We start from the raw sequence: 12,715 nt of genomic DNA, 5'->3' as shown, positions 1-12,715 counted from the left end.
TTAATTTCTCATTTTGGTTACTTTTCACGTTGATGAACCCTTGTTAATTTCTATTTCATTTAATGCAATTTATGTTTTCATGTTATTATTGCTCTCTTTAATTGTTGGTTATTAATTTCTTGTATTTGGTAGCTTTAGAATTTATTTTTATTGCAATTTAATGTGATTTTCTTTTCTTGCACACCAAGTGTTTGATAAAATGCTTGGGTTAGTTTTAGTGTAGTTTTTCACACTCCTGGCTTGGAATTGAGGACTTTGGTGACCTTGAGTCATTGATGTCCATTCTTGATTGATATATTAGGGTAGTTAGTTAATTTGGTTTCCATTGATGCTAGTCTTTCACTAAGTTAATTAGTGAGTTGACTAGGACTTATGGATTGAGATTAATTATACATATTTGACTTATCCTCGATGTTCGGGTTGACTAAGTAGGATTAACTCTTCATAATCATCATATGTTTGTGGTTAATGGTTAGGATAGGTAACCTTGACTCTCAATCCTTGCCAAGAGGTTCCTTAGCATTTGAATTTCCATTCCTTTTGATTAATTGCTTGAGTTTAGTTGCTTTTGATATTTAGTTATTGTTTGCTTATTTAATTTCTTGTCATTTATATTTCTTGCCTCTTGTCATCAACCTATATTTCCTCATAGCCAATAATTGAGCACTTTATTTGCAACTCCTAGGGAAGACGACCCAGGAATTAAAACTTCCAGTTATTTTGTGTTGATTGTGACAATTATTTATTTAAAATTTGATTGAGAAGATCGATTGTCGGTTCGGACTATGCTATCAACGGAATTATTTTGTCTAAATTCCGAATTGGCATAATCTTCTCTATCAAGTTTTTGGTGCCGTTGTCGGAGAGTTGCAATGGTGTTATGTTATTGGCTATTGTGTATATGTGAATATTGTGAATAGCTTGTTTTTGGTTGATTAGTTGCTTGCTTTTGTTTGTTAGGAGTTTATTAGTTTCTCTTTTTTGCTACTTGCTATCTGTAGTAACTGCATTATACTTGCGCTTATCTTTGTTTGCTTGTTTGTCTGGGTGGTTTCACCAATGTTGGAGGATTGGAGGAAAGGAGGAGGATTTGAGGGTTTTAGTACGGTTTTGGTTAGGTTTAGAACCTTAGAGGACCACTTGGTTCATGGTTTCTGTTTTAACTTCTTTAAGTTTTATAATCTGAGTGTCAGAATTCTAGGATTGCCTCTGCCTTTTCTAGAACCTTATATCTTATGTATGCAGCACCATTACCACGCTGAGAACCTCCTGTTCTCATTCCATATGGATATTTGTATTTTTCAGATGCAGGTCGAGAGGCACCTCGCTAGGCGTCTGGAGTTCTACAGCAAAGTGAATCTTTGGAACTTTATTTTGTGTACTATTTATATATGATCATATGTATAGAACTCTCCTAATTACTTGTTCTACTTTTGTATCTCTTAGAGATGTATGGAGAGCTAGGGTTTCATGTATGTATTTTGGGTTGTGAGATTATATATATATGTATGTAAATATTTTTTGGTCAGCCTTAGCTTCGCAGGCTAAGTTAGGAGCTTATTATTTTGTACTCTTGACCCTATATTCTTGTTTTCTGTATATATATATATATATATATATATATATATATATATATATATATATATATATATATATGTTTATGAACCTTAAGCTTTCTTCATACACAAGTTTACCTTATTTCTGAGCGTTGCGCTTTTAATTTTACGATTTTGTTTTACCTATTCTTCAAGACTTCTCGTATACTACGTTCTTTCAATTAATATATATATATATATATATGTATTAGAGGTCGTAATACCACACCACCTCTGTTTTAGACTTAAACGTAAAGTTTTGTATGGTAGAGTGTTACATTCATCGCTGCCATTTTTTGCAACAGAAAAGAATATCAAGCTCAAGCTATAGCAGATCCAAACAATAATCCATATATCTTTTGTATAAGCTATAGGGACCTCATATTTATACATAACTATCCCTCTCATGATGACTGTGGTGAGCGGCAAAATCCGTGATTTTTGAACACCCGAGGGAGTGCGCCTAAGTGGGAGGTACCAAGTCGAGTGCTTTATTAACTGCAAGTCACTCATCATGCGTTGCAGAAGATTTTACTCCTATATTATCACCAATGCTTCATCACTACCACTACTAGTACCATTGTTTTTATATATATTTTACACCATATACAATACATATTTTTCAATTTTTATTTTCCTTTCGAATGCTACCTAAAAATAATAAAATAATAAAATTTTTAATTATATTTTTATAATTTTTCATGTTTGTTTATTATATACATGTGATAATATAATAGAAGTAAATTGCAATTTATCCCAATAGAAAAGGATAGAAAAGATATACCGGATTTATTCGCAAGAAACAATGAAATATTGAAATTTGACCAAGTAGATTCTAAATTTAACCTAGATGAATTTTTATTGTCAAATAATAATCCGCATGCTAAAAGCCAATTAAAAAAAAACATAAACAAACATATCTTCTTCTTATTGTTAGGAGTATTGAAATTTAAACTGATTTAATTTAAATTGTTCATTCAATTTAATACAAATTAAAAATTGATTAAAACTACACTAATTTAAATTCTATTTTTGACAAATCACGTCGATTGAATTGAATTCTGAGTCTATTTTCTAAAACCAACCCAATTTAATCCAAACAGTACAATATGTTGTAATATTATTATTTTATTATTGTATTTAAAATTTTACTTATAATATATTCAATTTGTTATATATTTTTATCTTATACGTGTGTTATTATTATTTAGTAAATATTTTATGAATTTAAAAAGAGATTTATTTATTAATTTTAACCAACATATAATTTTATTTCTACTGTTATGTTATTATTAATTTTTTAAGATATTATACTATTGAGACTTATTATGTCATCGTTAGTTATTTAATATTTGATATTAAAATTTTATATATATTTATTTTTTATTTATAAAATTGCATATCTAATTAAATCCAAATTGTTTGAAATTAAATTGGATTGGATCAAATTATCCAAAGAAAATAATCTAATTTAAACTGCACAGCAAACAAAAATAGTAATTAAATCGGATAGTTTTACTCAAAACCAATTCAAACCGCACTACAAACACTTCTATTTTCTATATATATTTTGTTTAAAATATTATTCGTGATGAAGAATTGCAACCACATATTTTGTTATAATTTTTTATATATATGATAAACAGGAGAGATATGGCATTATATAATTTTTCGTGAGTTATCAATATTCGTTTGTTGGTTGCTACCACCAAACTTACCTTTTCATCATTGATATATTCCCTTGTAACTTTTGTATTTCGTGCGTGGTCAATACAGATTTTGTAGTGAGTGCTTATGAAAGTCTTTGTTCGTCAACCCGCTAGTCAAGTATAAACTAGCGACGGAGTCTGTGAGCCCGTCAATCTCTAGGCATTCATCGTTAAACCGATCTAAGTATTTTCTCATAGACTCATCCAATCATTGAGTTATGCCCAACAAGTTTATAGGGTGTTTGGCCTTGGATATTCGAGTAGTGAATTGAGTGAGGAACTTTTGGGAGATATTCACAAAGTTTGTGATAGACCCCCGAGGTAAAGAATTGAATCACTTAATTGCTAGTAGAGTTATTAGAAACGCGCGACACCGAATTGCATCCGCCACTCCTTCCAGGTTCATCCTGGCTTCAGAAGCTGACAGATGTTTCTGGAGATCCTTGGTTCGGTAATATTGCATGCCCGTTGGTTTGTCAAAGTTTTTTCGGGAGTCGGACTTTAAGGATTCTTTTGTCGAAATGGTAGCCCCTATGACTACAGGTCCGTCTCAACGTCTTCTTTTTCCTTCTGGCAACTTGCCACCTCTTCTTCAGTTGCGCCCCTGTAATTCACGACTTAAGAGCCTTCCATCGCCACCGTTATGGTGGTTTTAGTGGCCGTGGTCATCAGTTCGCTCACAGCGATGGCTTGTTTGCCATGTGTGTGACCGACTGCGGCTGCTGCTGCAGAGCTAGACTCTAGAGTTGCCTTCATAACTTGGGGACAGATGGTAACTGGGTCGTCCAAGTAATACTTGAGTGAGTCAGCGTCGATCCCACGAGGATTTGGTTTGAAGCATGCTATGGTTATCTTGTATGTCTTAGTTGGGCGGATTCAGAAGATAGTTGGTCTTCATTCATCAAGAGAAACTATTTAATGCAGAAAAAATAAAAAAAGGTAGAAAATACTAATAGGAATAGGGTTAAGGATTGGAGTTGCTTTGTCTTTCTGAATTAGCTTTGATACTACTGTCTTCTTTACTTGTGAATGATCTTTTTCTATGGCAAGCTGTATGTGATCAAAGCCATTGCCCGTGGTCATTGATCTCCTCTACTATAGATTAGGCGCCATTGCCCGTGGTCATTCAATCTGACAGAGGGTGAAGTTCTAGCAGTCCATTCTCTTGGTGATCCTACTCAAAATGCCACAGACAATGTCGAATCTTTCGGATCAGAGAACGCTGCTTCTATGGATTCTAGCATATACCACGAAGACCTTAATCTCCCCGGAAATCGGCTGAATTGGTGTCTCGAGAAGTTCCCAACGAAGTCGTGGATTAACCGTCTGAGAGATGTATAAACATAGCTGTTGGCTCGTGCTTTCCTTCCAAGTATTCACACGAACCCAAGTAGACAAGGGAGTTTGTCAGGAACATTCGTCTTAATGTGATGAACAGAGCTAATTTGTTAGATCATCCTATTCACCACGATGAAGATTGGATATACATCTTAGAGATAGATCAAACACGGATCGAAGAAGAAATGGTAATACTTTTATTAATTCATAGGACTCAGCAGGGCTCCTCCCCTCAACCTAGGAGGTTTAGAAACTCATACTGAAAGTAAAATACATGGTAAAATAAAAAAATTCTGAATAGTGTGTGTTCCTCCCAAAGAGGTATGTAAAATACACTTTAAATACTAAACAGCTGACTATTAAAGGTAAAATAGTCTATTTAGTACTAAACTCCACTTCTGGGGTCCACTTGGTGAGTGTTTGGGCTGAGCGTTGATGAGATCCACGTGCTATGAGACTTCTTGGGCATGGAACGCCAGCTAGAGGGTCCTTTCTGGGCGTTTGTACATTGGTCTCTGCTCTTTGGGCGCTGGACGCCTGCAAGGGGTCAGGAAGCTGGCATTCGACGCCAGTTTTTGGCCTTTTAATCCGAAGCAAAGTATGGACTATTATATATTGCTGGAAAGCTCTAAAAGCAAGCTTTTCATAGCCATTGAGAGCGCTCCATTTGGACTTCTGTAGTGCTTTTTCTGTCTCTGAATCAGACTTCTACTCCAGCTCCCCAATTTTAGCCAAAAAATACCTAAAATTGTCCAAAAACACAAAAACTCATAGTAGAATCTAAAAATGTGATTTTAACACTAAAACCTATAAAAGCTTAATAAAAAGTAAATAAAACACACTAAAAACTATATGAAAATGATGTCAAAAAGTGTATAAAATATCCGCTCATCACAACACCAAACTTAAACCGTTGCTTGTCCCCAAGCAACTAAAAAACACAGTAGGATAAAAAGAAAATTAAGATACAATAATTTTCTAAGTTTCAAATGGAGCTTAGTTAAAATCAGATGAGCGGGACTTAGTAGCTTTTTGCTTCTGAATAGTTTTGGCATCTCATTTTCCATTGAAACTCAGAGATGTTGGCATTTTTAGGAACTTAGAATCCAGATGATATTATTGACTTTCCTAGTTAAGCTTATTTTGATTCTTGAACACAGTTTTCTAAGTCTTGGCCGTGATCCTAAACACTTTGTTTTCTAGTATTACCACCAGATACATTCATGCCACAGACACTTTAACTGTGTGAACCTTTTCAAATTGTGACTCAACTTTGTTAGAGTCCTCAGATAGAGGTGTCCAGAGTTCTTAAGCACACTCTTTTTGCATTGGACCATGACTATAACCGCTCAGTCTCAAGCTTTTCACTTGACACCTTCACGCCACAAGTACATGGTTAGGGACAGCTTGGTTTAGCCGCTTAGGCCAGGATTTTATTCCTTTGGGCCCTCCTAACCACTGATGCTCAAAGCCTTGGGTCCTTTTACCCTTGTCTTTTGGTTTAAAGGGTTACCAGCTTTTTCAATCTGCGCTCCTTTTCCTGCATTTTTGGACAATAATGGATTTTTCTGCTTTTCATTTTTTTTCTTTTTCACCATTTTTTCTTTCTTGCATGCATATATATTTTTTTCTTTTGCAATATGCTTTTTCTTTTTCTTTTTGCTGCTTTTTCTTACTTTAAGAATCAATTTTTTTATTTTTCAAATTATCAATAATATTTTTTCTTTTTCCTTATTCTTTCAAGAGTCAACATTCTAAAATTACAACTTCAAATATGCACTATTTATTTCATACATTCAGAAAATAAAAGCAAATGATACCACATCAAACTAATTAAACTAATCTTATTGTAAACTTGAAATTCATGCATCTCTCAATTCTTTAAAAAAAATCATTTAAGCAAGGTGAGAGATATATGGAATAGAGAAGTAGGAGGGAGATATGGGTTCGTGATTTTAGTTCGGTCAAAAAGAAGAAGAATGATGGCAGTAGAATGGTGTAGTGAAAATAGAGAATAGTGGTGGATGTTAGTGATGATGGTGGCCAAAAATGGTAGAGAGAAAAAAAAGAGAATGCAGAGTATGGTGGTAGATATTAGTAATAATTAGGAATCAGATTGGAGTTATACTCTTGTTGACAGAAACTTTAACAAAAAGATCAAAATGTCTGACAAAAATAATGAATAGGAGTCGCGATAAGATTATAAAGGCGAAAAAAATTTTGTAAAATTATTAAAGAGCAAAATGTCACTCTAAAATTAATTTTAATATATTTACAGTATAAATAAATTTTATATATAAATATAATTATATATTATATTAGTAAAAATAACTATTTTTAAAAATTAACGCGTGAATAATTATCTAAATCAACATATATAATTGAGTTACAGTTAGTATATCAAAATTAAAGTATATAATTAAATTAAATGTTGTGCGTACCTAATTAAAGTATCCTCATAACCTAATTAGTAATGATTCACTAGAGTCATAAGCGAAGAAACGTGGAGACATCTCTGTTTTGCCACGTCAGCAAAACTTTTGGCAACCACACATTTTGTGAAAGAAAAGAAAAAAGGATGGAAAAGGAGAAAGGGGAGAGAAGAAATTGGTGGTTGTTGTGGATAGGTAGGGGCCCCAGTTTAGTGCAGTGAAGTGCAGTGCGTATGTTTTTGTGTGAAAGCGCACACATACTCTCTGCTGCTGCCGCAACACCAACACCATAAACTACATTCCTGCCTCCTTTCTTTCTCTTTCTCAATCAACTTCAATTATTCACTCTCCTTCACTCCAGGTTTTGTTCCTCCTCATTTCTCTTATTGTCTTCTTATTATTATGTTTTTAATTTTGGTTATTTCCTTTACCTGTTCGTTCTTTTTTGTACTTTCTTGTGCATGCTAATCGGACGGGTAGACTAGAGGGAAATTCATGCACTAATTGGATTATTATTGGTTGGTTGGTTGGTTGGTTATGTTATCCTTTCTTGCTTGCTTGCTATCGTTGAATGAATGATCTTCTGGATATGGAGTAAGACACCAGCTGTGATTTTTGTTACCGGTCTTACACTCTTACTTGCAAATTTAAAATTTCTGTTTGACCTGACCTCTTCTTGTTTCAACTTGTGTACAGAACCTTAGGGTATCCAGTTGTCCTGTTCTCTCTGTTTCTTGTTTTGAATTGGGGTTTTAGAATTGTGCCCTGATTCATCATTATTAGGGTCAAACTTATCATTAGCAATAATTAATGTCCACTTGATGTTAATATGTAGCTGAACCTGCCACTAAAATACTCTGGAATTGAAGCATTTTCCTCTTCTTTAATGTGTTTACGAAATGTGGATGGATTTGTATTAAACATGTTGGAATCAGCTTTGTCGACTCTCTTTGATTTTGAAATTGATCAAGAGATTGATTGATCCATGACAATAAATTGGATGTTTTGCTATCTTTGACCCCCTTTCGAAAATTTCTCAAGATGCTTATATATGGTAACTTGTAATGTCTCATTTAGATTTTATTTAATTTTTATGTTTAGGGTTTAGGATTTTATTTCAAGCACCTGTGGTTTTTGTTTGTATGGGATGTAGCTGCAATAAGCCTGAATTTGGTTAACAATGACTGCTCTTTTTTCCAGATTTGGGCAAGTTTGAGGGTGATTAGGAAATCATGACCTCTGCTAATGACATCACTGGTATTACATATGTATATTCTTTGTTATTTTATTGTTCCTTTTTCATTCATAATAATAAGTAGATTGCATTCTTATCCCAAGTTTTAGTTAACAACAAATGAAAAAAGAAAAAAAAAATTCTTGCTATTTCTCGAGTCTTGCTCTAATGGAATTGATGGAGGAAAATTTTCCTATTCGACAGAAATGGGTAAACTTGGTGGTCGGAAAGATGCGTAACTGCTGTTGTGAATGCAATAAAGACTGCTTTAGTGTTGTTTTTTTGTATAATCGAAGTATTATATTTCTTAATACCAAGAAATGGTCGAAGGTACAGGATGCGGTTTGGTAATAACATATTTCAGATGGTATGGGATGAAAATATCAGTATGCACTTGGGGTTGTCTCTTTGTGGACATCCAATAGAATTGTTTGTGTTAATAAAACGTAACTGGTAAAAGAATAGGAACCAACTTTCTTTTCAGCCAACAATTAGCCAACATTCCTCTTTTCTTTTAAATTTCCCTTTTCCTCCTTTTGATCTTTTCTTATTCATTATTTTGTTGGTTCATTGTTGGCTGAAAAAATTTGGTTTTCTAGCAAAAATGAAATTATTTCTTTTTGTCTATTGCTTGAGGACATATAATGAATTAATGACACATATTCCACTTCCCTATAATTTAATTGGTACTATGCTTCACAGAAAAGCTTGTCTGTTTCTCAGCTTCTTCTACTTTTTCTAGGTTGATTGTTAAGTTATTCTGTTAATTTTAAATTGAGTCTCCTTTTCTATACTATCTGAGATTTTGCGTTATTTGTTACTTGTTCTTACTGGTATCCTGAGGACAAAAGTAGTATCTTATCATCATATCGAAATGTTTATCCAGATAATGAAGCTGATGGGAAGCAACAGTCTGAATCAGAGATGCAGTCTTCCTCTGCAAATGGAACTTCTGATCCAGACACGGGTTCCCAGAATATTCAGTTTGAAAAACCTGCACAGCTTGGAGATGTTCTGGCTATGGTATGAGCTTTAAGTTTCTTTCTGGTCTGCAATGTGCTTTCTTATTATATCTTAAAAGACAAAATATGTTTCTTCAGTGATTTGACAATCTCGGTCCTTATTGATTTGGCATCGTATTACTTAATTAATTTGAGAAATCCTAAAGAATATTTTGTTTTCCATAGGCCATAGCCATTGGACACCATCCAATGAGTCTTGCTTCTCTTGTAGGTATAACAAATAGACATACATGGCAATTTTTTTTTTTGTCATTGAAGCAAATTGATTCTGAATGTTATCAAGTCATGATGACATTTTCTCCAAGGTTTATTCTTCCTCTAAACCACAAATAAATTGGCTCTTTTCACTCTCATTTTTTCTTCTGAAGGTGGGAAATTCTGCATGTCTTGTAACAAGCTAACTTTAAAGGATTGTAATATGAAAGTATTTCTAGGTGCCAGAAAATTGCAATCTTATAATAATTTGCAGCTGTTTTTATTGTCAGTACTTAATATCTTTTTAAGCCTTTTCATTGTGATCTGAAGCTTATCTATGTAGATAAGTAATTAAGAAGTTGTGTTTGGTTAGTTGAGTTGATTTATGAAACCAGGATGTTTTCGTTTTTGGTGTGTGGTTCTGGGAGTTGATGATCCTAAACAGGAAATTGTATCAGTTATTTAGGTGTGAAATGAAAGAAGTAAGAAGCTCGTTCAGAATCACGTAATTTGCACTTTTGAAGTAGCAAATATGCCTTGGTTATTCAGGCAATTGAATTATCATCTCCCCTACCTGATCCCACCCCACCCCACCCAAAAAAACCTTCCACCTAAAAAATGTGTGTGGGGACATTTTTTCCCATTTAAAACTTTTGACGCATTTTACTGATTTTTTTTTTCTCTTTCTGGTTTAACTGAAGGCACCACCTGGTTACCCATATCCAGATCCTTACTATAGAAGCATCTTTGCTCCCTATGATACACAAGCTTATGCCCAACTGCCTTATGGTGGACAACCGATGGTTTTCTCTCTCTCTTAGACTCTTATATTTATTGTTGATTCTTGCAATCATGTGGTGCTTGATGTGAGAGTCTTTTCCTGATAATCCACTTACCAAAATTTGTGTCAGGTCCATTTTCAGTTAATGGGAATTCAGCAAGCTGGTGTTCCTCTGCCAAGTGATGCTTTTGAGGAGCCTGTGTTTGTAAATGCGAAACAATATCATGGTATATTAAGACGAAGGCAATCCCGTGCCAAAGCTGAATCAGAGCGTAAAGCTATTAGGAATAGGAAGGTATTTCATTCTCTGAATCTGTTGATTAGAGGAAAAAGCAAAGACAAATTTTGGAGATTGCATTGTCTTCTAGCTTATTGATGCTAATGTTGATTTTGTACCTTCATGAAAAAAATTACTCTGATATTTCCATGTATGCTGGAATTCCTACCTCCATGGAGGTACTCACTCATTCTTCAAACAAATCTTGCAGCCATACTTGCATGAATCTCGGCATTTGCATGCGCTGAAAAGAGCAAGAGGATGTGGAGGCCGATTTCTAAATGCAAAGGAAAATGAGAACGGACATAATGATGCGGCATCAACTGACAAATCACAGTGCAATATCAACCCCAATTCTGATAAAAGTGATATCACTTCATCTGATAGGACAGTCTAAAACTGTGAAACTGACGTTACCTTAGACAGTTGGGGACCTGTTGTATATCGCAATATCAAAATAACACCAGCGCGGATATCTCTGTGTTGCTTCATTCTGGCTCTATAGGTATATCTTTTGTGTAGTAGTACCTTAGGATTTCACATTCATCCTGGTAAAATGTAAATTTAAGTGATTTTATCAGATATTATTGGCCTTTTAAGCCGTTGGTAGGGGATATTTTTATGGTGATGAGTATTTCTTTGTATCTGGTATTTTGGAGAGGTTAGAGGTTATCCTAAGCCATGATGAAAGTTTGGTTGAATCATGTTTATTTAGCCAGACTATTGTTGTACTTGTCTGTCCTTTGATCCATTCTTGTCAGAGCGGAGGACAAGTTAAAAGGAGTTTTAAGGTGGAACCTAAACTGATTTGCTAAAATGTTGTCGACAACTGCAGAATGGTACTTCAATCTTGCAATTATTGTAAATGACTTTCTTCTCTCCTTTTGGTTTATGTTTTCTTTTCAAGCATATAGAGTTTAATGATTATGCATGACAAAGTACAAGGATATCTAACTAATCATCATCATCATCTTTTTTCTCCCTGGAAGATGATGTTTGTAAAACCTTTTAAATAATAAATAGTTGATGTAATGAAACAGATTGAATGTTTAGTTGATGGTGCATACAAATTAAATTAGCAAAAAGATAATGCTAAAATTTTCATTAAGTACAATACAAATAATAATTATTTTGGGTGCACTTTTAAAAACCAGAAGGGCCATTTTATGAACTATGTTATGGTCTATGGTCTTTGGTAAACAGATTACTTATCAGTGACAAAATTCGAGAGCTACATCGGCTAAAATATGAATATTATTTACTTAATTTATTGCCAAACATTCTGATATTCTGATAAAAGCTTAGGATAATTTAGAGGATGAGGAAAGTAGGAGCTACTATTGACCTTTCAATTCAGATGAGGAATGAGAGGGAGAAATTGGGAACACGTAGTGCCGGGGAAAAAAAAAAAAAGAAAAAACAAGAGCATGATATGATGACAAAACTACCATAAGAAATCCCATCCACCACGTTATCCTTTCTCTAACACTAGCAAACATACATGCAGCAGGTTCTACACTTTCCGGTGACAATTCCAATGAAAACACTAGCCGCTAAAAACTGAATATTTTTGGTCTATTAGTTACGTTTTAGTATTGTCAACTACTAAAGCTAAAGTTTGATTAAAATAAAGTAGTTTCTCAAGCCAAATATAAAGAATTGACTTTTGAAGGACTTTTTCATCTGTAAATCACTTTTATTCTCGTAAAATATAAACTTAGTAGAAACTAGAAAAAGAGATATTTATCTCAGTCAAAATCAAACTAAATTTTTTTAAGCAAAGTACTCATGTTTCTTATAATCTAGTAATATAAAGTTAAACCATGTTGGCTTTATTTCTAGCAGACATGTACGGTTACTGAATTAGAGATTTAGAGCTCGGAGCAGTTTGGACACACGGAAAGAAAGAAAGAAGCGTTGATTATTGAGAGGATTAAGACTCTCCAGCTTATCTTGTTTCCTTTCAAGGTTAAAAAAAAAAAAAGTGACTCATTTACTGCGTAACTGTTATACTACTATACCATTAATCCATTATTTGGATATACAATTTTCATATACTACTGAGATATAACTCAATCTAATATATTTTGCACCAACACACTACAAAAATTTCTCAATCTTAATCTCTCTTG

At 33.8% G+C, this 12,715-nt stretch overlaps 1 protein-coding gene across 4 annotated transcripts; it reads left to right on the top strand.

Annotated features, from left to right (window-relative positions):
• Positions 1-7,159: 7,159 nt before the first annotated feature.
• Positions 7,160-11,449, top strand: LOC112791289 (nuclear transcription factor Y subunit A-7). 4 transcript variants are annotated; one of them, XM_025834062.3, is made up of 6 exons: positions 7,160-7,435; positions 8,275-8,331; positions 9,195-9,331; positions 10,227-10,328; positions 10,437-10,601; positions 10,795-11,449. In XM_025834062.3, the coding sequence occupies exons 2-6, from the start codon at positions 8,307-8,309 to the stop codon at positions 10,978-10,980; spliced, it is 615 nt and encodes a 204-aa protein (XP_025689847.1). In that variant the 5' UTR covers positions 7,160-7,435; positions 8,275-8,306; the 3' UTR covers positions 10,981-11,449. The 4 variants fall into 4 exon arrangements, with proteins under 4 accessions (XP_025689847.1, XP_025689849.1, XP_072089551.1 ...); XM_025834064.3 differs by having other exon boundaries at positions 7,236-7,435; positions 10,449-10,601; XM_072233450.1 differs by having other exon boundaries at positions 7,236-7,668; positions 10,449-10,601.
• The last annotated feature ends 1,266 nt before the right edge of the window (positions 11,450-12,715 follow it).

The sequence above is a fragment of the Arachis hypogaea genome, chromosome 3 (genome assembly GCF_003086295.3).
Source record: "Arachis hypogaea cultivar Tifrunner chromosome 3, arahy.Tifrunner.gnm2.J5K5, whole genome shotgun sequence".
Taxonomy (NCBI): Eukaryota; Viridiplantae; Streptophyta; class Magnoliopsida; order Fabales; family Fabaceae; genus Arachis; species Arachis hypogaea.
Note: the sequence above shows the minus strand (reverse complement) of the source record. Positions and strands in the feature narration are given on the sequence as shown.

What these genes read in the sequence shown, in the direction of transcription:
- LOC112791289 (XM_025834062.3), top strand. Translation starts at nt 8,307, where the DNA reads ATGACCTCTGCTAATGACATCACTG. An exon ending in TTGGAGATGTTCTGGCTATG is followed by an intron (nt 9,332 to 10,226) that starts GTATGAGCTTTA and finishes GTTTAACTGAAG; the next exon opens with GCACCACCTGGTTACCCATA. An exon ending in AAGCTATTAGGAATAGGAAG is followed by an intron (nt 10,602 to 10,794) that starts GTATTTCATTCT and finishes CAAATCTTGCAG; the next exon opens with CCATACTTGCATGAATCTCG.